The 24984-nt window shown below is 36.5% G+C and overlaps 4 protein-coding genes across 7 annotated transcripts; 3 read left to right on the top strand and 1 right to left on the bottom strand.

The window, feature by feature from the left end:
- Window positions 1–303: 303 nt before the first annotated feature.
- LOC118266493 (origin recognition complex subunit 1) lies at window positions 304–4349 on the top strand. The gene is made up of 9 exons (XM_035579967.2): window positions 304–514; window positions 591–831; window positions 992–1910; window positions 1990–2086; window positions 2340–2512; window positions 2667–2764; window positions 2919–3181; window positions 3404–3602; window positions 3779–4349. Exons 1-9 carry the CDS (start codon window positions 420–422, stop codon window positions 4034–4036), a joined length of 2343 nt encoding a protein of 780 aa, XP_035435860.2. The 5' UTR covers window positions 304–419; the 3' UTR covers window positions 4037–4349.
- On the bottom strand, window positions 4238–9122 carry LOC118266280 (Bardet-Biedl syndrome 2 protein homolog). Its single transcript, XM_035579678.2, has 11 exons — window positions 8801–9122; window positions 8546–8723; window positions 8229–8458; window positions 7950–8132; window positions 7659–7863; window positions 7280–7527; window positions 7001–7186; window positions 6537–6914; window positions 4965–5128; window positions 4722–4870; window positions 4238–4470 (listed from the first exon to the last, which is right to left on the bottom strand). The coding sequence occupies exons 1-11, from the start codon at window positions 8927–8929 to the stop codon at window positions 4361–4363; spliced, it is 2160 nt and encodes a 719-aa protein (XP_035435571.2). The 5' UTR covers window positions 8930–9122; the 3' UTR covers window positions 4238–4360.
- LOC118265833 (SUMO-activating enzyme subunit 1) lies at window positions 5253–6429 on the top strand. Its single transcript, XM_035579060.2, has one exon. It carries the CDS (start codon window positions 5347–5349, stop codon window positions 6364–6366), a length of 1020 nt encoding a protein of 339 aa, XP_035434953.1. The 5' UTR covers window positions 5253–5346; the 3' UTR covers window positions 6367–6429.
- A 33-nt stretch (window positions 9123–9155) lies between the features above and the next one.
- On the top strand, window positions 9156–24925 carry LOC118265834 (1-acylglycerol-3-phosphate O-acyltransferase ABHD5). Of its 4 annotated transcripts, none has more exons than XM_035579062.2 (8): window positions 9161–9322; window positions 12016–12063; window positions 14404–14480; window positions 18665–18871; window positions 19258–19432; window positions 19924–20196; window positions 22727–22913; window positions 23282–24925. In XM_035579062.2, the coding sequence occupies exons 1-8, from the start codon at window positions 9285–9287 to the stop codon at window positions 23516–23518; spliced, it is 1242 nt and encodes a 413-aa protein (XP_035434955.1). In that variant the 5' UTR covers window positions 9161–9284; the 3' UTR covers window positions 23519–24925. The 4 variants fall into 4 exon arrangements, with proteins under 4 accessions (XP_035434957.1, XP_035434955.1, XP_035434958.1 ...); XM_035579065.2 differs by lacking the exon at window positions 12016–12063 and adding an exon at window positions 10754–10795 and having other exon boundaries at window positions 9175–9322; XM_050695187.1 differs by lacking the exon at window positions 12016–12063 and adding an exon at window positions 9475–9598 and having other exon boundaries at window positions 9175–9322.
- Window positions 24926–24984: the final 59 nt, after the last annotated feature.

Genomic DNA, 24984 nt, shown 5'->3' with positions numbered 1-24984 from the left:
TTAAGTTAGTTTTTATTCCTTTTTTAGGTATTTTTTAGTTGTAAATAATGTGTCATAATAATTTACTTCGAATTTACATAATTAAACTGTGTTGGTAAAATAAAAAAAAAATTGTTGAAATTAATTTGCCTGCCTAAATTCACTGAACACATTATTATTTTATTCATGATTTATTATTAAACGTAATGTCTATTACAATAAAAAATTAAGACTTGAGAACTAAAGTCAGTTAATAGCCAACTTTGAAAACTAAACGTTTCATTTCACTGTGAATTGTGATTTCCAAGTAACAAAGAAGTGTCACTGACTGACATTTGAGCTGGCGCGAAAATTATTTACAGTTTGCGAACCAGTCAACGATATTTTCTTGACAACTTTTGGTGTTTTATAAAGTAAATACAGTCGGTAAAATCTTAAAAATGCCTAGAAAAAGAGTTATGCCAAAAACTGTGACTTGGTTGAGTGAAGAAATACATGAACCACAAAGTTTAACGCCTTCATTTCATCATTACGAGTAAGTTAACCTGTAAACACTTCAAAACATTGTCTAATTTGAACTACAAATTACAATATCCGTTATTTTTGCGCAGGAAATTTCAGTTTGAGAATATTATTGGGGAAATTGGTGATTATGTGCTTATATCTAATGCTGACGCTGCCGAACCAGACACAGAAGCCGGTTGTGATGCCGCCCGCATCTTATCTTTGTATGAAGACCGCAGTAACACCACCGATCCGTTTCGAGCTAAAGTGCAATGGTACTCGAGGCCTGCCGATTTGCCCAACTGGTGTTTCAGTAACATGGAACCCATTAGCTTTCATGAAAAAGAGGTAAGGATACTAGTTACGTGATTACTAAACTTAAATAATAAGTTACATGTCTTCTAAAGGTATTTACAAGCAAACAATAATATAATCTTCCTAGTATTCTGAGAATCACATCAAGATCTTCTAAAATCTTCACTGAATTTGTAATTTTCACTAATTCCAGGTGATAGAAGACCATCGCCCCTTCAACCAAGATGTATCAATAGAAACTTTCTTTAAGAAATGTACAATCACCCTCACATACACAAAAGATGTTGATGAAACTATCATGGAGCCTTACCATTACATATGTAGATACCGTCTTTTGAACATGAGTAGAAGAAAAGTCCAAATAGAACCTGTCCTAGAACAAGAGAGGAGAGCCTTGGCCTTATTAAGTACACCAAGTAAAACTCCATCTAAAACAGTACCACCAAAAACACCAACTAGCTTAGTCAAAAGAATGAGCAGAGTGTCTATATCAGAGAAGAACTGGAGTGTCACTAAAAATGATGGCACAAAACTACTCCTCAAAAGAGCCATACTGGCTGACAAAAACGAAAAAGACTCACCGAAAAAAGTTACACCTAAAGCAACACCAACAAAGAAGGCAGCAACACCAAAAAGTTCTAAAAAACTAACCAACAGCAACATAGAGGATGTCTTATCTATGGAATTAAAAGAAAATTCAGATGATGAGATCCCAACACTGATTATCAGGCAACATGTACCGACTACACCAAAAAGAAAGCAGTCTATATCTAAAGCAGCCAATGAGGAGACTCCTAAAAAGGTTTTAGTGTTTGAAGATGAAGAGATGAGTACTCCTACTAGATCAAGTAGAGCCAAGACTAATATAAATTATCAGGAGCCTGAAGAATCTCCTAAGAAAAGAACTCCAAGAAAGGTAAACCGTAAAACATCTGAGAGTGATGATGACTTTAGACCAGCTCCTAGGACACCTAGAACACCAAAAACACCAAAGACACCTAGAACTAGGACTCCAGCACAAACTCCTAAGCGCAGTGTTACCAAAAGGATACTGACTAGCCAACTTACACCAACATTGCATAACAGAGCTCATTCTATTGATAACATTGATGGTAAGAATTGTTTGAGTCCTTCTATAGTGGTACTACAAATTGTAGACTCAAAAATAATTTCCCTTTTGTTCATTCACAGAATTCCTCAAACAAAACAAGTCTTTACCAGGCAGAGAGGGACAAATGGAAGAAATACTGTCATTTGTTAGAACAAAACTGCTAGATGGGACTAGTGGGTAAGTTTTTTTATTTGCTACAAACTGTTGATACTTGAGAAATGATACCCTATATTTTCCTTCTGATATTATCTTCTGCAATTAAGATCATTCATAGTCTTATTCAGCCAGCCTAACATTTGAATACCCTTTTGCTTGTTACTTGTAATAGTAGTAAAAAGTAATTTTTAGCTCATGACAAAATTGTGGGACAACACATTTCATTTTTTTTAAAATCACCTAACTAATCTTTCTATATTGATGGCTCTTTCAGCTGTATGTACATATCAGGAGTGCCAGGCACAGGGAAGACAGCAACAGTGTCGTCAGCTCTCAAATACCTGAAGGAGGAAGCGGATCTACCAGACTTCCAGCTGGTGGAAGTGAATGGCATGAGGATAGCAGAACCTAGACAGGCATATGTGCAGATATACAAACAACTTACTGGTGAGATTTATTTTAGACTGTAAATAAATATATAAGATCAAATCATCATATCAATCTCAAACGCCATAATGTGTCTACTGCTGAAGATGTTGTTATCAAATATCCTATGTCTTCAATAACTTATGTTTTACTGTAACAAAGTTGTAATTTCCAGGTAAATCGGTTGTATGGGAACAGGCATGCTCACTATTAGAAAAGAGGTTCACTAATCCAGGACCTAGGAGAACACCAACTGTCTTGCTGGTTGATGAGGTAAACAAGAAGTAATTCCTAATTAAAGTTGACTGTAATTTATGTTCATAAAATTCAATAAATGAATAAAGATTCATTCTTCTCGTATTTAGAAGAATATTAAAGTACAGTTGGCTCACAAAACCATGGCTCTAACAACACATGTAACTTTCAGCTCGACGCCTTATGCACCCGGCGCCAAGACGTGCTGTACAGTATAATGGAGTGGGCGGCACACAACACTGCGCTGCTGACAGTACTAGCTGTCGCCAACACGATGGACTTGCCCGAGAGAGCGCTGGCAGCTCGTGTAGCGTCCCGCCTCGGTCTCACGCGCCTTACCTTCCCGCCCTACACACATACGCAGCTTCAGAATATCGTGGCTACGAGGCTCTCTGGCGCTAATGTCACTGCAGATGCTGTACAACTTATTGCCAGGTGTGTGTGAATATACAGGAGACACTGCACTACTGCACAATTGCTTTAACAAACTCTGTTCCCAAACTCTTATGATCTCATGATCCAACTGAATCGGCAATATTCTCGGCATCTGGACACCAACTTCTCTTGAAAATAATGACACATTCTAAATAATTAGTTTAAAAATAATTTCCTGAAGAAGTTGAATTGTTTGCTCAATAGTAGCTTATGTTTCCACAGAAAAGTGGCAGCGGTATCAGGTGACGCTCGGCGCGCGCTTGCCCTATGTTCCCGTGCGTTAGAACTGGCTGGACCAGACGGCGCAGGACTGAAGGAGGTGCAGCAAGCGCTTGGAGAAGCTGCCTCCAGTGCCGCTGTGAGAGCAATAAGGAACTGCTCGCCTGCTGAAAGACTTATGCTCAGAGCTGTTGCTGCTGAGGTATAAGATATAATTGTTATTTGTTTTCCATATCTGTTTGAAAATTATCGACACAGCTATTAATTATGATGCTTGTGAATAAAATAACAGGGGTGCATTTATATGTATATGATGATTTTTCTGTTTCGTTCAATGACACACACATAATATTAATATGAATTCGTTTCACTACACAGGTGGAAAGAACAGGCTCAGACGAAACAACATTATCCCGTGCACTTCAAACAGCAGCGGCAATAGTCGCCCTAGACGGTCGTCCGTACAAAACAGCGCCCTCTATCCGTGCCCCCACGCCATCGCAAGCACAGGCAATATGCACGAGACTGGCTGCACTAAGATTATTGTTGCTGGAACCGAAACCAGCTGAACCACGACTATTATTGAATATTAGCGCCGATGATGTCCATTATGCGACAAAGCAAATTATTGTTTGACGAAATAGACTATTTTTGAGGAAGATCTTCCTGATCGAGTGTTAATTCCTGTTCTATGAAATGGAATCTACATAACTTGCCTTTGTCTACACAAATTAAGTATTTATTAAACTTACATACTAATACTGAATAAAGGTTCAACTTAAAAGTACAAAATGAGCTAAACTCGATAAAAAGTTGTAAAGTAAAAAAAAGTTCAAATAATTTTTAAGTACAATTTTAATGTAATTGTTGACATTGATCTGTTGTTTGAAATGACTGATAGACTTAAGTTTTATTTAATATGATTAATCAAATAAATTGTTGCAATACATATTGTGTGCATTATGTTACCAATGAGTCCCCAACTTGTATGATCTTGATTAATGCTTCAATGTTGTTGGCCTGCACTGCCTTCCTACTTGCTGCCACAACCGCCTTGCTGTACTTACCGACTGTAAAAATATATTGCAGTTGAGAAAAGATATTAACAATATCCAAAGAGCATAAATATAATGTAACCCTCTCACATTGTGGAGAGTGAACCTATTGCCACTCATTCGTACAGGTTATTTATTGACTTTAAAAATCAACAGAATATCAATTATTTTGTGACTGCACCACCTGCACCGAGAATGGCACCCAGGGACTCCTGCAATTATGGAGCAGGCAGTAATTTTATTTTTTTATTTATCTTAGCCCCTACCTCTGAGTCTCACAGCTTGTTGAAGAATAGTGTGCAAACTCTTCAGTGAAGCGACTGCTTGCTCCTGAGTAGAGCGCCTAATGTAGCATCCTGTTAGGAGTTCCTCATTCAACATCACCACTTCCTTGTACCGGTTTAACATCTCTCTCCTAAAAAAATAATTTTGTCATAAAACGTAGGTTATTTAGGTAGTCATAAAAAGTCGTTCCCAAAGTAAGTAAATAATAGGTGAATATATCTTACAAATCATAAGCAGCTGCATCCTGTGCCGCTGGTAATAAGGCAGTAATTAGTTGAGCTCGCTCTGCAGTTTCAGCAGCTAACCGTGATCTCATTTCGCCTATTTGTGATACATGTTCCATTTCTTCACGAAGTTTTTTTTCCGCTTCGGGAAATTGTGCTACTGACTGAAACAGTTTTAATTTGAAAATCCCACCAATACTTGTCTATGGTACTAAGGCGAATAACACAAATTTAGTCGATTTTCGTAGTATCACCTCTAGCTCTATGGTTTAATAGTAAGAAATGGCGCCGCGTCAGTTAACTGCCGGCGTGGGGGAGTTGTCAAAGTTGTTGAACTATCGAAAACGGGTGTTGGAAAATAACTCGTGCAAAACAAATAAAAATGGTTGAAAATAATGATATTGAATTATCGGAAGCAGAGGCAGAACAATACGACCGTCAAATCCGCTTATGGGGCTTGGAATCTCAGAAAAGGCTACGTGCGTCAAAAGTTTTAATCATCGGGATAGCGGGTCTTGGTGCTGAAATTGCAAAGAATGTTATTCTATCCGGTGTTAAAAGTGTATGCTTATTAGACAACGAAAAGTTGAAAGAAATTGATCTGTATTCGCAGTTTTTAGCACCACCTGACAAAATCGGAGAGAATAGAGCAGAAGCATCGCTGACGAGAGCGAGGGCTTTGAACCCAATGGTAGAGATTACATCGGAGACCAAGTCTGTTGACGATCTCCCTGACAGTTACTTCGCGGAGTATGATATTGTGTGCGCAACTGGCCTGAAGCAAGAACAACTCGAGCGTATAAACAATGCTTGCCGCGACAGCAACAAGAAATTCCTATGTGGTGATGTGTGGGGCATGTACGGGTACATGTTTGCTGACCTCGTCGACCACGAGTACTCTGAAGAAATTGTTCAACACAAAGCTGTAAAACGTAGTTCAGATGAAACTGAGAAGAATGCCCGTGAAACTGTCAGTATTACTGTAAAACGGAGAGCAATTTATGTTCCACTACAAAATGCATTGTCTGTCGACTGGATGAAGCCGGAATACCGTTCTAGACTTCGCCGAGGAGACCCGTCGTACTTTGTAATGAAAATTCTGCTGCGTTTCAAAGATGAGTATAACAGGAACCCAGACCCAGCTAAGAGGAAAGAGGATACTAAGATTCTATTGCGTATGAGAGATGAGCTTGTGAAGGAACTGTCTCTTCCTGCTAACTTTATTGTGGATGCATTACTCCTGGATGTGTTTGGCACTGTATCTGGAGCTGCTGCGGTCATCGGTGGTGTCATTGGCCAAGAAGTAGTGAAGGCAGTCAGCCAGAGGGAACCTCCACACAACAACATGTTCTTCTTCAACCCGGTCAAATGTGTAGGTTTTGTTGAACTTTATGGTCAGTGAAATTATTATTCAATGTAGAATATAAGCAGAGTCGATTTAAGTCTAATAAATTATTTAAGTACATGTTTATGTTTTGATTTACCATGGGTTTGTTTGTGTAAATGATAACTACTTGATCAAGCTAAATGTTGTACATGTTTCTTATAAGAAATTCAAGTAAATACTGATACCTGCAAGTCAGTCAAATTCAAATATACAGCCAAGCTCTGTATCAGATCTCCAGCCAGTCTTATATCATGGGTGCTAAACTTCACTTGACCATCAGCTGCAAAATCCATGTACAAATAAGACTGGTCTCTCATGCAGAGGAGATTTACATGAAGTTCCTTGGTTTCTTCCGACTCAATGTTCAATTCTTCTTCTAATAAGAAGTTCTGGTTCACCCAAATACATATTCTCTGCACTCTCTCTGTAATACGAAATGTTACGTAGCTGTTCCCTTTGTTTCGTACTTCTTTGGTGAACGACTGATACATCGCGAATCTTGGCAGCTGTTTCGTCAACTCGAAGATGTGGAATTGTTCACTGTCAGGATAGCCAATGAGAGCCTGTGTGGAGTTAAAATTTTTATAAAATATTGAAGGTTTTTGTATATCACAGCTAGAGAATGGCTTTTGCGAAAGTAGGTAGGTACCTTGATATGGACATCAACTGGCACGTCACGCGGTGGTCTTAGCGGTACATGTAGGAGAGATCTCAGTTGACTAGGCTGAGGGTGTCGAATGAACGTCTCTCCGCTTTCAAAAATACCTTCCGCCAAGACGAGTGCTGCACGAACAACTGTTTCATTGTTAGTCGACACTGCGAGTTGTAAGCAAGCCTAAAACATACGCAGGGTAGTAGAAGTAATCAACTGCCTACTGAACAACACTCATGGATGGTATGGACTTTAGATCCTGAATAGTATAATTACCTCCTCGGGAGAATGAAGTATAGCGACTTGCAGTCTCGTATTAGTAGGCATAGCTGAAGCAGGTCGTTCTAGATTGTCAAGGCTCACACTGCCACTAGCAGCGTTGGCCTCGTAATGTTGCAGCTCTACCATGAGCGCCTGCTTCTTATTGAATAGCTCCGTTATGGCTAATCGGTCCTCGTCTGAAGGCATGTTCTTTGTAGCCGCGTTGAAGCTAGTATTTTCTTGATAAGGTGGATACCCTAATACTGAAAAATCCGTTATTAATGATCAGTTGTTAAAGCACCTACTGGAGCTGAGGACTGCCAGATATCATAGCAGATATTCAGAAAACGTAGGTAAATACTTAGGTACTACTTCAGCAAAATAATCATTCTACCTTCGCCTTTATCAGACACACAGACAAGATCTGGAGCACCAACAGATCGGTAGTCCGCCAGTAACATGGCTGCTGCATTAGCACGCATCTGAACTCTTCGTAACACTCGGCCGGTAGTCCCTTCACGCCAATCCACACGCCCATTTGACCAGCAGCAAGCTAAGGTATCTCCTGACCATTGGAGAGCCAACGCATTCTGTTTTGACTGCAAGAAATGTTTCAGGGTAGATAAGATTTTAAAAGAACCACTTTGGATTCTATGTTCCTTTAGGTATCCATTTCCATCAATACCTTAACCCGCCACAGTCGAATGCCCTCTTCATAAATGCCAATAGTACCATTGGCTAGTCCATATGCGAACCTGACTTCGTTAACTGGAGAAAGACACAATATGGGCCCAGTTTCAGCGATTTCTGCTATAAATTGATTGTTTTTTAGAACTCTAATAAATGAATCGTCGCATCCTATGAGAAGCTGTAAAAGAAATTAAGATTTTATTTTATAGATAAGCCTTGGGAGATTTCTATAGTCAGACGTAGATCATGTCTTGTCACCTTTTGCTGAACCCACCTCATTTTCCCCATCCTTATCAAAATCGAAAGTGATCATTGCACAAACTTTCCCACTGACGACATTCCAAAAGACCTCATTGCCCTCCCAGTCAATGGCTTGTACAGAACTGTTGCCGCCGATTATCGCCAAAGTCTCGGTATGCTTTCCAAAGAATCCAGTTGTAATCACATTGACTCCATCTGGTGCCTCTTTGAAAAATAGATCCGTATTGTCGTGGACATCGTATGCTGCAAAGAAATATTGTTATGATCTGCATTTTGTACAAGATTTTCAACACATTTCAATTAAAATGGACATTGTAAATAATTTCTCACCTAGTATCTGAGTAGGTGACCCAATGAGCAGCATATCCCTACCAGTGTCAGGGCGCAAAGGTCCAGCTGCAAGGGCAATTACTGCCTGGCTGAGATTCAGTTCAGAGACTTCTCCATGAGCTTGCGACCTCTGCGCTCTTCCACTGGCTATTCCTCCATGTGGATGATGGATAATGATCTGTGGATAATTAATATTTAGCGCAAATTTTAAATGTATATGGTATTGTTTTATGGAGTTTATTTCTTGAAGGTTACTTTATCATATCCAGCAGACGCAGTGAGACAGGGATGCGTTCCATCATATTTTGCTATTGTCACCACATCCGGGGTAATTTTATGGTTTAATTCCAGTTTAAACACTGGTTGAACTGTTGATAGCTGCATTTTGTTACCGAGTGTGCTTTGTTTTGATTAAATCCTCTATTTTGAAATGTATTGTTCGTATAAATTCGTTTCCATGGTAATCCATAGGTAATACACATTGATTTACCAAAGGGGTTGTAAAACTATAGAATTTGAACGCGACTCAAGTTATGGTCGCGTTCAAACGTCAAAGTCAAACTGACATGATTCAACATTTGACATTTAAAATTCTAATGTCAAGTTGTCAATTTATTTTTTGGCATTTTGTTTTACGCATTTAGAGAAATAACATGCTCACTTAAAAATTGTGCCGATACCACTATCTTAAATTAACGCGGAAGTGGTATGTGCTAAAAGAATTAGTACCAGTGACCAAATGGGTAGTGAATTGAATCTTGAGTCTACGGAATCCAGGTATTTAGTAAATTTAAATTTTTATTATGTTTTTCGTGTATTTTCGGCATTTTATTATTGCGCAATTGCTTTATAATTTTCGTATCGAGCTTGCTTGTGCTTCGGCTTCAACAATATTTAGTGTCATGCTGTAGAAGTTGATATTTTTGTAGGTTTCATCAGTGAGTTCTTGATGTCGCTATCGTCTGTTATGCCAAGATTTCACATTCCGTGTAGTTCTATATGGACCCACTATCTCATGCCGTTCATTTATCATGTCATTATTGGCTTCTTAAGGTAATTTTTTCATTAGATTTTAACATGTGTTATTTATTTATTGCACTGCAGTATTCATTACAGCCCCAATCACAAAAACATGCAATTTTCGCGATAGTTTCAAGTGTGTTATAGACATTCATTAAATACCACACAGTCTACACTCGAAAATACCACATCCAAACTCTTTTGTCTTGGTATTTATCAGATGTAAAATTAGTAATCAAGTATTGTTAGGAAATTAACATTACTAACTACCAGTATTACAGTATAATTAAAAACTATTGATTCAATAATCCAAGCTTTGGTAATAATTAATTACTTCCTTATTGTTGTGTTTTAATACTTTTGATATCCAAATATTATTTAAGTATGGTTAAAATGGTTTATGGTTAATAAACCATTTTAACTATACATTAACATTAAAAGTGTTTTAATAAAGTATTATAATATTTATTTATTTAATGGTATACTAATATGGACTAAACACTGTAGTATCATAACATTCTTAATTATGTAGTCAGTTTTAGTTAAAAAAAGAAATCAATAATCATGGTTTGGTATTATTTTATTTATTAATTCATTCCATTCTATATTTTGTAACTACATTTTGGAAAAAACACCTAGCCTCACTGACAGACAGACTCACAGACAATTTAATTTGAACTTTAAAAAGTGCCTAATTAAAGATAAATTGAAATAAATGCTTTGACTTTATACTTACATAACAAAATATAGCTTTTGGATATTACAAAGTATTGCATCAACTAATACTTATTGCCTCACACTATGATATGATGATATGGTAAAAAACCACCTAGTCACTATGCAACAGGACTTTTTAAAGAAACTTAATATATCAAGTCCTAAGCTAGCATTAATATTAACTTATCCTATAATAAAACTTCATAAAACATGCCTACATTAGCTTAAAAAATATATATTTTCACTATAGTTATAATAATCAATGTTTTTTGTGAAATAATTTATACACAACAATTACCAAAAACCTCATTCTTAAAATTATATTTCATACAAAATAGTTTCATTAGCAGTTCACTTCTTAATTTTCATTGTTTACTTTTTTTCTACATAATCATATACAAACAATACCATTGCCTGAATATAAAAAAAAAATCAACCTGTCATAACATCATTATGTTGGTATTATTTCAGAGTATAAGCTATTCAGCCAGCACCAATGGTTTTCGACAATAAGCAAGTTTTTTAAATGTTAACTGTGTTATTTTGTGTGCTATTTTTTTTCGGCTATGTTCTTTTTTTTAAAGAAACTTTACACAATGGCATATTTATTATAAACAGATACATTAAAAAATACAGTAGTTAAGTCAAAACATGAATGTTTTACTGGTTGATTTATGTCTAAAATTAAAGTATTTAAATGAATGAATGTACTTATAATGGCTTTATTTTGCAAAATGTCTCCCATAGTTAAAATATTAAATGATATATTGTTCTAACAGACACTGTGTGTATATTACCATACATTATTTCTACAGATATCTTAATAAACATAAAAATAGCAACATCATACATAAATAAAAATCAAAAACAACAGGAGATAGATTGCTAACCAAATCTTGCAAGTCATGATGATATGTAAAATGATGTAATACTGATCAAAATTGTCTTAAAAACTGGTTTGTTGGCTAAAGAATAAAAAAAATCCTTAGTCATAAACAAGAATTTTAATAATGAGAACCAACATTTTAAATTCGTAATGGCGGGAAACATCTATTATAAATATGAAACATATAATATAATTGTTAACAATAACCATATGCAACATATGTTTAGAGACAATGAAATCTGAATTTGTTTCGGCATTTCTTCTCAGATTCTTCTCAATGAACTGCCATTAGGAAATGCCCAACTCATCTAGATTTTTTTCTATATAATATTGTTTGACATGTAAAACTGCTCTTTTGCAGCCAATTTACAAAAATAAATTCTCATTTCAACTCGATTTACTTCAAAAACAAGGTTTAAAACTAAATTAAATTAGTTAACGAATGAGTCTATTGTAGTCAAAATAAGTTCTATTGTCTATTTAATTGGAAGTCAAATAATGTATCTGTTGACACAATATATTGCCATTGTGTAGGGAAGTAGTGTGTATGTGTGTGTGTATGTACCAGACAGCTTGAACGCATAGTTGACCCACATCAATGTGCAATCTATCATGACTCAATAGTATTTCATTTACTGATAATATTTAATCATATCATAGTTATATTTCAACTAGAACATTCAACAATTTTATTCATATACCATAAAGTTTATATTTTTTTATTACCAGGCATGATTTTGTTATCTAATCTGTTATTCAAGAGTGCATTATTAACAACCTCCTTGGAGGCTAGTGGTTTATATTTTTTTATTAAATGTCGATGGTTTGTTTTCTTTTTAAATTTCAGTACAGTTAGCAGGACATGGATTGGAACTGTTATATCCATTATATGGAAGTAAGATGTATTTCCAGTTGATGTTCACGATTTTAGTTTTGAACGCTTTATTTTATTTATTTTCGGCTATTTATCAATATATTTTATTTATTTTATATTACTAATCTCGGGCTAGCTTTACTAGACAGAATAATTATAATATTAGGACACTCTACAATTACGAAGAAATATTTAATAAACTGACGTGTCCTAAAGAATATTTATTTTATTATTAATCTGGCTCTATTTAAAGCTAAATAGTTTAATCACCTACTTTTGAATAGGAAGTCTTGGGTAGTTCGAGAGTTTATCGCAAAAAGTGGCCTTGCTGTTTAAGCCACACGTTTTCATTAGATATGCCTAAAAGATACATTTTTTTTATATGTACTAATTACATTAAGGTATTTTTAAGTTGTAAATAAACAGTTAAAATATTATAAATAAAAATAAATACTTAAAAATATTTTCCAACAATCATTAAAACTAATGTTCAAGGCATGTTCAAATCGCATGCATTACTCAATAATTTTAAAAATCAATAGAAATGAGACAATATTTCATCATACCTTTTTGATAAAAAAATACTAAAACGATTTACAATTCTGATACAGTATATCAGCTATAGTTACAGCTCAATTTAGTTGTAATTCTGTTACTAATAATAGTCTGCGCCATGACTAGGCAATAGGCATAGAACGAGTATTAGTAAACTGTATGCCGTGGGCCGTGACTCACAAATTACTGTAACCGCCTTGGCCTTGGTCGGCAACTGGATTCGACCTTCGATACTTTGACCGGCCACTAATAAACAAAGGGAATTATGTAACTATATTCAATATATGGCTTTTATTTCCCTTCGAAAAGGGGAGGTAGAAATTACATAACATAATATTAACTACAGAATGTATTAAGATAATTAGTTCAATTGTAAAATATATTCTAATATTCAAATTCTAAATCGAGATTCTATGCTATATTATTGATAGTTTGAAAACTAAAGTATTTGACTGCGTCTAAAGTCTGAAAATTAACGTAGTTCTCAGAGTAATGCCGGTCACATCTAGTTATTTTAGAGATTGACCTGTAAAAGTCTTAATTTGTAACTTATTTGCAAAAATAAATATCATTTAAACTAGGTATGTATTAAATTGCGGTTATGTGTGATTCTTTGTGGTGGTCCACAGATTATATGATGATAATGTAACGTAATTCATGTTATAATTGCTTCATAGAAACTTAGACAGGTACCAATATCTACGAGGCTGATAGTTGCTAACTTATTACGTCTTATGGTAAAGCGGCCACAGATACGCAATACGCATCACATGCAACGGACGGATCACATCAAACGGATTGACTGTGTCCGTACGATGCGGATTAGTGGACGTAGTTGTATGAGTTTCTAAAATTCGTAGTGTACGATGCGGGCCTGTAGACGCTTACCTTTAGGTATTCATTTACTTCTAACACATTTCTTGCATAGTCATGTTCTGCTAATGAATCTTTATTTTTATACTCCTTAATTATCTTCTTAACACTGAAACTTTACTAAAACTACTTTATAACAATTAGTTACGCAATTTACAACTTTATGTCATTGTTCTAAGAGTGATTTTCGAATATCACGACTTGTTTAAAATTGCTCTTTTAGATTTTACATACTATGTAATTATTAGTAAATAAACAAATAACAAATACTACTAATTTATATATGTATACTTTACTTTATATAATATGGACTAATCCAAAAATAAAAAGACTAACCTACTTAACTGTTACTAATTAATTTTTTTTTTATTTGCATTTTTAATATGTTTTTGTTTACATTGATTATGTGTCATGTGTGTGAAAACCTTTAGAATTGTGTATATTGTTTTTTGAGCTAACTACAAACACATATGTTTCGGCGTTGTTTTAGTATATTGAAAAGATAATTTGCAATAAAATCTCCTGCGATAATTAACACATTAAACGCCGTTGTGGTCACCGGTGACCGACGTTAGCGGAGGATTTGCCTTCAACAGTTTTCTATTGCAGTCAGAGACTTAATAATTAATTATTAATTACTTATAGGTAGACTGCTAGGTGACCTCGCAAACTTCGTACCGCCTCAAACATTCTCTTCTCACCTTTCAGACCTGGTGGACTTCCGCAAATAATTCAAGACCAAAATTAGCCGAAACGGCCCAGCCGTTCTCGAGTTTTAGCGAGACTAATGTACAGCTATTGATTTTGATATAAATAGATAGTTAGCTCAAGAAACAATCACCCTTCACTTAGATTTGGAAATGTAATAATAACAGTATGTGTTTTTAATGTATCTATATGTATTAATATATGTTTTGTTTTGTTATTTTGCAGTTGGACCGGAGGTTGGTTCAGCTGGACTCGTCAGTCAGATGCGATGCTACGAAATGTCGAGAAAAAAATATTATCATGTAAGAAACTTTTTTTTTCCATTATCTATTATTTTATTATAATGTAAGTTATGGACTAAAAAAATCACGGTCTTATTTTCGACTAACGAGTTGCATGTTGATTACTGTACCCTTAGTATGAGTTTGATAAAGTAATAAAATAAAGGAGAGCACGTTCGGCACTCTAATTGGTTGGTTTATTCGAGCTGGCAATTTCAATTACTTTAAACATAAAGCAAACTCGAACTAAGGGTTCTGTCTTGCATTTACAAGGTGTGCATAAATAAATCAGCAAAGTTCTGATTTAGTAAACATGTCCAACAATTTCAGTAGAAAACATATTACACGAATGTTATTAATGGCTAAGCAATTATTGTCGACTCCCGTCCCCTTGCATAACACGGGCGGAACATAGTCATTACGGCACGGTAATGTCTCTATAATTGTGGGGGGGAGTTCCCACACGCATGGAACTATGGCTGGCGTGTACACCCACACGTTAAACTTTTAAAGGTTAATAAAAAATGTATAGACACCGTCCTCACCTTTGTAGCACGTTGAAAGTTAAAATCAATGCATTTTATTTTTCAACTAAATCATAAACAGGTACATTTGAAAGTCAACGAATAAAGAATAGTTAGTCGTTCTGTCCGTCAGTGAAGCTAGGTGCACTATACCACTTCGTTAATCTTCTTGTAGTACACAAGCGTGGACGAGCAAGAGGTCTCGTTTTCAACAGACGTGAAGTGACTGAGTTGGATGCATTACTGTACCCTTAGTATGAGTTTCATTTACGTTTAAATTAATCGAAACGACAGCGCATTCGTCGCTCTGATTGGCCGGCTCGAATGAAACAACCAATCAGAGGACCGACTTTAAACGTAAAGCAAATGTGTACTAAGGTTTATATTTTGTATTTATAAGTACTTCATAGATTATTACAATGAAGTTCAGTTATCTTGATGAGCAACATCCATTTCGTACCTACAATGGCATATCTAGATAAACTAAGTACATTTGGATAATAGAATAAAGTTGAACGTACTTCTTGCGTATCTAAAATGTCCTATCTGTAATCTACTGATAATATTTGTTAAACAATTCAACTATTGTTAGGTTTGAACTGAATGATGGCCCATGGTTTGGCCATCGACATAAATAGACACTAGATATTCGATTTATCATCAAGATGGTTTGATTACGAGAAGTAAGTTTATACCTACATTGTCCCTCAGTAGGATTTTCTCTTGTCCCATTGGTGCATTTTCTTTTTGGGAAAAATCATTGCCCCACACTTGGATTTCTCCTGTGCTGTGAGTGCGTTTACAAACCTACAATTTCACATGCACGTGAATTTGTGGATCACACAAAGAGTTGCTCCGTGCGGGGATCGAATCTGCTACACATTGCACGGCAGCCAGTTGCACAACCACCGCATCCACCGTACAGTCTTAAGTTTATCAATTTACCAACATACATTTCGTTCTAGCATACACCATGTATAGACATTACATTTAGACTCAAAACAACAACGCGTGGATCGATCCCACGACATTTTCTGCAGTACTCTTGTCTAGCTACAGTGCCAACCGTTTAGTTACAAATTGTGATCAAGATTTCAAATTAAAAATAATAATATGATATCTAACTGGTAGCCCAAAAGCGTTTTGCCATTAGCTAACTGAAAAAATAAACAGCATTGTAACATAAGTGCATGCTTTAGATAAAGAAAATCTTTGAACTAATAAAAGGACTAATTCCTTACCAATATGAACCTTATAGACATAGAAATAACGTCGAAGGTGAAAAAGCTCTGCTTGCAATAGCGTTATCGGTTAATTATTTTCCGGGATGTAGTCCTCGAGATAAAGGTTGGTGCACACTGATAACGATCAAGTACGTACTGTTATCATCGATGCGAAACTCATTCTAGATTCTATACAGTAACTGAACTTTCCATTTAAGTGCTAAGTTGGACTTTGCAATTATTGAAGCGAAGTGACTCATCTAAATGTGACTAGCCGCTTAGACAGACTTTGTACATAGTGACATAACATTACACATAAGTTTTTAAACCGACATGGTCACTAGTAACAGAACTTTATTTATATGCTAATATTCAAATGTACTGTCTAGTCTAAATAAAAAAAATCGGAACAGCTTCAACTAGACCAGCCGAGAGACAGTTCGATTAGAGAACAGCCGCGGATGTCGAAACCGCTTTCTCCGTGAAGCTAAAAGTGGTTTTTACCTTCTAACGACTGTAATTACAACGAGTTATTAAACAGCGTGTATAGTTTATTAAAAAACCATATAAATCAATCGCTTGTCCCCTATTCCATAAAAATGGCCTTACGAGGTAAATAAACTGACCTACTAGTCCTTAAATGGTCTGTGAATTGCCAAAATTTTCGTAAATTTTTTGTTGCCCGGTACAACAAACCCAATTACCTACAAAGGCCCATAATATCAACATAATAATTATGAAATATGGCCATCCTTTGCTTAACAAGTTTCCCCAAGATCTCCAGTTCTCCACACTTGATAATCGAATTGGAGATCACAGTTTAAAATGTTTAAGATCTATCATACCCGGAGACATTACATTAGCAAATTTCTACCAAGACAGCTACTTCAGTAGTAATTTTTTTATGACACTATACAGACTGTTGCATAAATGATTCATAGGCGATAAATAAATCAATCATCCGTCCTCCGCACTGACCTGACGGATCCGCAAAGTTCAATATCCAATGTTATTGTAATATCATCAATGTTCCTACTATAAATTTGTTGATAAGATACTCTTTATCAGTACATGCGTAGATACAGCGACCTTACTAGGTTGGCAGGCGATTAGGAAGCTAAATCCTGTAATACTAATCACCTTCGCAAATTATCGAGGGTATATTTCGTGTCAGCTGGTTTTTTTTACCTATTTATCTAGTGATTTCATTTAATTATTATGCTATCGGCTTACTCACGTAAAACGCGTAAGTCGCGCTGCTACTTCGTCATGTCGTGAGTCGCAGAGTGTTGTTCATGAATATGAGCCTCTAGCATGGCTTGAAACTTGGGCTCGCTGTTATAGCAGCGGTAAGTCCCCTCTTTGAGGAGTGGCTAGAGAGGCGTCACGGCGTCCTCACCTACCGCCTGACGCAGGTGCTTACCGGACACGGAAGTTTCGGTAGGTACCTGTTTCGGATTCGGCGGGAGGAAACGCCCGGGTGTCGGCATTGCGTGGATCACCCGGAGGACACGGTGGAGCATACAGTAGCGGTGTGCCCTGCATGGGCTGAGCACCGCCGTGTCCTCAGGGATGTGATCAGCGACGGTGACCTCTCGCGTCCGGCTTTGGTTCAGGCCATGGTGCGGAGCGAGGGGGAATGGGACGCCGTCTCCTCCTTCTGCGAAGCAGTCATGCTAGCTAAGGAGGAGGCGGAGCGCGTGAGGGAACGATCCTCCTCACGCCCCAGCCGCCGCAGAAGACACTCCGGGCGTCGGGGATCGCGTGACGATTTCCGGCCACCGTAAGTGCGGGTCTGCGGACGGCGAGTAATAGCTCGCCGCCCGACCACAACCAGACCCGTGCGTACGGCGCGTCGCGTTCCGCGCGCGCCTCAAAGAGCCAGACCACCACAGATGGGGCCCAGTTGGGCTGATGCCTGATCCGGAGCTGCGGACAACGTAAAAGGTTACCGGGGCTCCGGCTCAAAGCAGGAGAAGGAACGGGGTGGTTTTTAGTCAGTAAGAGTCTGACACTCCTCCCGTCTCACCCAAGGCGGGAGAAGTCATTGGATGATTTTCCCCCTCAAAAAAAAAAAAAAAAAAAAGCATGGCTTGAAACTAGTTAAGTTCCTCGTCAAACAGTTACGTGAACAAGCCCATAGCATAATAATTAATTTAGTATGTCTCACGAAAGTTATAATAAAAAAGTGATTTCATTTGCTAGACAAGTTAGGTTCGATTGCGATAATCTTAGATTAATAATACAGTACAGAGGAAGAAATAATGTTTTTACTAAATTAATGAATAACTTTGCCGTCTTTTAACAATCGCGATACTATTTTACATGAATTTTGTGCTAACATGCAATAGCAATGCAACATAATTTCAATTATAATTACCTTCAGTTGGATTACCTATGTTATTTACCATTATGGCCTCTAGTATATAAAATACTGTAATGTAATATTTTGTTCTAGGCTTGAAAACAGCGTACAAACGTTTCTACGTGGACATAGGCAGTGTCGTGGGGCAGAGCGACAAAATATGGACTATATCACTGAACGAGGAGTCTCCCAAGACTCCGCTGGTACTCCTGCATGGGATGGGCGCAGGCCTAGCGCTCTGGTGCCCTAACCTAGACGCCTTCGCCGCCACGAGGCCGGTGTACGCCATCGATTTACTAGGTAAATAACCTTATATTGTTTATTTGTAGCTATTTTTAATTCCACGTGTAATTACGCTGTCTAGCTAGATTGAAGACGTGCCAATATTATTTATAATTGACTTGTAATGTTTATCATTGTTGTTGCCGAGTAAATATGGTTTTATATCGACTTCAAAAATCTACAAAAGGCTACAGAAGTGTTACTACGTTCGACAATTTTTTTCCTATTGTTCATAAGCTATAATATATATCTTGCTAATATTTAATAAAGTGGTTATTTTCAATTGAAAGTACTCACTTGTTTTTTAAACATTAATAATATTTTTCTTATGGATGAAGCAATGATACCAATATTTTAATTTAATTATATCCAATAACATATTTATCATATTATTTATTCACCAGGTTTTGGCCGAAGTTCCCGTCCTAAGTTCGCGTCGGACGCGCAGAAGGCCGAGGCGCAGTGGGTGGAGTCCGTGGAGGAGTGGCGGCGCGAGGTCAACCTCGGCCAGTTCATACTGCTGGGGCACAGCCTCGGCGGGTACATCGCCACGGCATACGCTATCAAGTACCCGGAGAGGTGAGGGATAAAACATTAAATGGTTTTAGAAAAATGTTACTTTAAGTGTGCTTTCATTGGTACACGTAGCTTAACAGTGGTAGAAACTAAGTTAGCTAAGCTATGTTTTTATATGGTAATATGCGAGTATTGGTGTAGTTGCGCATCTTCCTCGCACAGGTACTTTGCGGCGTTGCATCTTCGTAGCACAGCTACATAGCTTAATATCAGTGGAAATTGTCACATAGTTTCACAGCTTAGCTATTACAACTTCGTAGCATAGCTCTTCATTGCATATCTCTAGTGGAAAAGCACCCTAAATATGTGGTTAGCTAGATTGTCTAGTTTTGCCGAGTCATCTAATTTAATCCTTTAAATTGTAATTATCTATTTTTACTGTCGATATGTATAGTCCATGATATCAATTTTCATGCCTTTAAGACACAGCCGATTGCTCTGCAAAGCAGTCATCAAAGTATTATATAATAAACAACCAATTTCCTAAATTGCAGAGTACGTCACTTAGTCCTCGCCGATCCATGGGGCTTCGCTGAGCGTCCACAGAATGCGTACGAGAAGGCGCAGCTGCCGCTCTGGGTCCGAGCCATTGCTACTGCAGTGCAGCCACTGAACCCTCTCTGGGCAGTGAGGGCGGCGGGCCCCGCCGGCAAGTGGCTGGTCAGCAAGACCCGGCCTGACATATCGAGGAAGTACCTCAACTATGTACCTGACGCGGAGAGGGTTATACCCGAATATATCTACCAGTGTAACTCACAGACGCCTAGGTGAGTTATGAAATGGTTATTATGATATTGTAAGATACACGATCCATTATTGTCCACATGTAACTGTTGTGTTATTAATGTTATTAATTTATTAATACTTTATTAAACTTGTATATGTTAGTAAGCTGACACTCCCCCTTGCCTCACCCAAGGAGGGAGTCAGCCTCTTACTGACTAAAAACCGTTCCTACTCCTGCTTTTCGAGCCGGAGCCCCGGTAAACCCGCTAGGTAGTCCGCAGTTCCGGAATATGAATGGGGTAGAAACACATAACCTCAATAATGTTTTTTGTACTTAGGACCCACCACCATAATAGGTTCCACTAATCTTATAGGGTAAACTACCCAATTATCAGCACTTTAAGAGTTAGTCCTAATTTAAGCCAATTTATTATTGTGAAAAAAAGGCTTTTGTCCGTTAAGGCAAATTTTAATAGTTATAATATTTAATAAGGAAGACGATAATAAAAGAAAAACATGATTTACCTCTATCCAAGATTATTTAGACAAGTAAGAATAAAAAATGGGTCTGTCACCATTTACTGGCACCATCTCCACCAATTACTAGCATAGAGCAACCCAATTATCAGCACCTAACTATCACTGTTAGGAATTGCATTAAAAAAAATAGTTACATTATTAAAATGTGTTTTTAATTATTTTTTATATAGTTAGTAAGTAGGTAACAAAACAATAACGTATAATCTAATAATACTTTTATCTGTATAAGTCGAGCAAAAAAAAAGCGTCACGGCCGTACCATCCTTTTCTCGAAACCATGCAGGCCAATTTCGACCGCCTATAACTTCGTTGTGGATAAAACAAGAAGCCTGAATTTTCAGATACTAAGCAGGCATTGTACAAATATAGTATATTTGAATTTTCATTAAATTTTAACCATTAATTTAAGAATTATAACACGCCAAAGTTTCGAATTTTTGTCACTGACTGACAGATCATCAAAAGTATAAGGCACTTCTAACAGACATAGAAGCTTAAAATTTTTGCATAAAATTAGTATTTAGAACCTACATCAAGGGAAAAATCAAATATTTTGTAAATTCAGTCCAGTTTTTTCGATACAACAAGTTTGTAATCCTAAATGTATGGGATTAGAAAGTTATTGATACAGTTACAATTTCATCACACCAATATCTTTGTAAACCCATATAAATGTATAAGATTACAAAGTTATTGATGCAGTTACATTTTATTGTTTAATGGAATAATTGAATCTACAAAAAGAAGTGAGATACCATCAAAAACATTCTGTAAAAAAATCCAAGTCCCGCACCTCATCAGTAGTAAGTAGTTTATGTACCGTAAACAAATATGAGATCCATGTAATACCAAGTCGGTTATTTTATTTAGTCTCCACTTAAGAGACCTTCTGTCGTAAGTTATAATGTAAATTGTTATCATATCAATATTACATTAATTTTACGTTTTAAATAAAATAGATTGACTTAGCCATCGCATGAAAACACAAGTATACCTACTTTTGTTGACATTTCTCGTATTAAATTGTTTAGTCTATTTCATGATAACGAATTACGATGGTCTATTGCACGATTACGTACGATCTCCAAGTTAATCTCTTTTTTAACACCTTTTCGTTCAGATGTTTTTTCAGTAATCAAAATGTCCTGTAATCTGACTGGTGTTAGTAAATATTGTTGATTATCAAGACATACCAATTGCGCACTACTAAAACAATCTCCAGTATTATTATAACATTGTTTATTCGTTATAGAGGTTGCCGTAGCTTGCATACCATCTACAAAATCTCTGCTAATAATACTGGTAATAAAACAAAAAATAAGAAGAGAAAAAATAAATAAAAAGAAATAAGAAGAGATGATGAAATTCTAGGGAAACCAATTTATCAGCATGCTTCTGATCTAATTATCAGCACCATGCTAACATTTGGATGTTGATGGTATAAACTACTTTTACAAAACGAAATTAATTCTTTGCATAAAATAAACATAATTTACATTAAAAAATATGAAATTAGTATTTATGTTCTTTTTTCCATTTATCAGCACCAGTGCTGATAATTTAGAATTTACAAAATATTCGATCCATTTATCAGCACTACGTATTTTACCAATTAATCACCGGAACCTCAAATTCTACTCTTCAGATTGTCATCAAATATTATCTCAAATATCAGAGAAATCAGTAGTTTCAATATTAAATTTGTAAAATATACGATATATCATAAAATGTAAACACGTGAACTTACGCGCGATCACAAGAAACAGGCAAAAACAGAAGAAACTGCAAGACACAAATGTTTGTTTACATAATTTCCACCAATTTGAGGTCTCAAAGTATGATTTTCCCAATAGCAGGATTCCAAAAACATACATTTATTTATTTATAAGTGTGGAAACCCAAATTAGCAAGTGAAAACCTTAGAATTGGTCGATTTATTCAGAGTGCTGATAATTTGGTGCAGTGCTAGCAATTGGGTAGTTGCCCCTATTTAACTATATTTTTTAACTTATAATCTTTGTCTCTTCATAGTGGTGAAAGTGCCTTCCACACTCTGATGACTGGGTTCGGTTGGGCGAAGAACCCGATGGTCCGTCGAGTGGACGAGCTGGACCCCGCCCTGCCCATCACAGTGCTGTACGGGTCCCGGTCCTGGGTCGACAACAGCAGTGGTCAGGTGCTGGTGGAGCACCGCGGGCCTAGCAATACTACAGTACAGGTAATGGGAATAGTTTATTGTTAAATATATGTTTTGTTTGTAGTGTAATTTTTTTTTATGGAATAGGGAGCAAACTAGCATCAGATCACCTGATGGTAAGCAATCAGCACTGGCCATGGATACCTGTTTATTATATTTATGATAATGACTGTTTATAGAATAGTGGGATGAAACTTATTGTGTGCACCCTTGACCCTGCGTACTTCCAAAGTTCTTGGAATTACTGAGAATGTATTTTACATATATTTTTCTCATATTCTATTTTTTTTTTTTACTTTTTCGTGGATTATCCTGTCATGAAAGGTTAACGGTCATAAATAGTTAAGTATTGACGACGAATATTAATGGTTTTATATTATTTTCCACAGGTAATTAATGGTGCTGGTCACCACGTGTACCTAGACAAGCCTGAACTATTCAACAAGTTTGTATTAGACGCGTGCACGCGCGCAGACGAGCATGACCCTAGACCCGCGCTCAAGGCGATCCCTGCGGAGCCCGGGACAGAGACCCCGGCACTCCCACCGGGGGGCGAAGCACCCTCGACCACAGTCGCCACCACCAACAAGGCGTCCGCCTCGTCCGACACGGCGCACACATCTTGATGATAAACAAAACCTAGTTATATTACAATTGTTACGCACATTCGATTATGTATAGCTGCGACACGTTAATGTTGTACTGGTTTATGAGTTGAGCATGTGTTCATTATGGGTAGTCAATGGAGGCTCGTAAGGTGACTAATTACTTTGAAGCAGTTTCAAGTTACGCCATAGAAACGGTTCGCCAAAGGATGGTCTGCTCCTTATGTTTCCATTGATTACCACGCTATAATAAAACGAGAATAGTTTATATTGTTCTGTTTTAAGAGATCTACGAGTGTTTTATATTTAGTCGATTTTTCTACAATCGACTAAAATCGTCCATATTTGTCACGTTTGTGGTAACACTAGAATAGGCCTAAGAATGGCCGATTGTCGTCAGCTTGGACGACGTAGTAATGTACGAATTAAAGTATTAAAAGTAATTGAATCTTAAAGAACCTTTCTAAGAGTACTAATACGCTTCTTTCAGACCAATTAAAACATATACACAAACTACTTACGAAATAGATAGATGAAAGCTAATTATTAATCAAATCTATTTATTTGACGGCATGAAAATTGCCTTCAGTTTGTTTTATGTATATTGTAGTACAGGTTACGGGTATAAACTATGATTTTGTTCAAGTTTGACTGTAATTTAATGTTTTAATTATGTTTGGAAATATCTATATGTTACTGTTAGTCAGCAGAGTTTACAAAACGACCAATATCCTAGTTTAATTATAAGTATTGATACTGTCATTCTGGTACTATGAATTTTCAAACGCCAATGCCTAATTGAGTAAAATTACGTCTTCAAAAAAAAAATATTTTACTTAGCTAGTATAAAATTTTTCCTCTAAAACTCTTTCCTAAATATAAGTATTTCTCTGTCCTATTACGTTTGGCATTGCCTCTTCTAAGAAGTTTTTATACATAGCTTCAGTAGCTACCAAGTACCTGCTTCCAACAGATATGGGATCACAAAATAAGAGACTTTCTATTGTATATTTTTGTTAAGACCGTGTAAAATGTTGTGTGACGGCTCAAAATTATCAATTTGGCTCATTGCTAAGTATTTTCGTCAAAGTGACCTTAAAATTAGATATCAGTTTATTAAAAAATAGACCCTATTTTGCTGGGTCCCTATTTGAAACACATGACTGCCAAAATTCGTGGAAATTATTATTTTTTGTACATTATATTGATTGAGTATTATGCTTTGTATTGAGAGGTGTAGTGCATCGAATTAATCGGAATTATGTGAAGCTGTACGTAACATTTTGCGAAGGAGTTTGTCTTGCAAGCGCGACGGTGTTGTTTGACTATGTCTAAAGTATTGCAAGTTCGTTGAGTATTGTTGTTTAGCCGCAGGCTTTTTGATACACGGAATGAATTATTATGTAAATAAAGATAATTTATTGAAAATTTGCTTTTTTATTTATTTTACGTTGAAAATCTTGAGGATGTAGCTAAAAAATAATCCA

The sequence above is a fragment of the Spodoptera frugiperda genome, chromosome 7, assembly GCF_023101765.2.
Source record: "Spodoptera frugiperda isolate SF20-4 chromosome 7, AGI-APGP_CSIRO_Sfru_2.0, whole genome shotgun sequence".
Lineage (NCBI taxonomy): Eukaryota > Metazoa > Arthropoda > Insecta > Lepidoptera > Noctuidae > Spodoptera > Spodoptera frugiperda.
The sequence above is the reverse complement of the archived record's forward strand: the minus strand, read 5'-3'. Positions and strand labels throughout refer to the sequence as shown.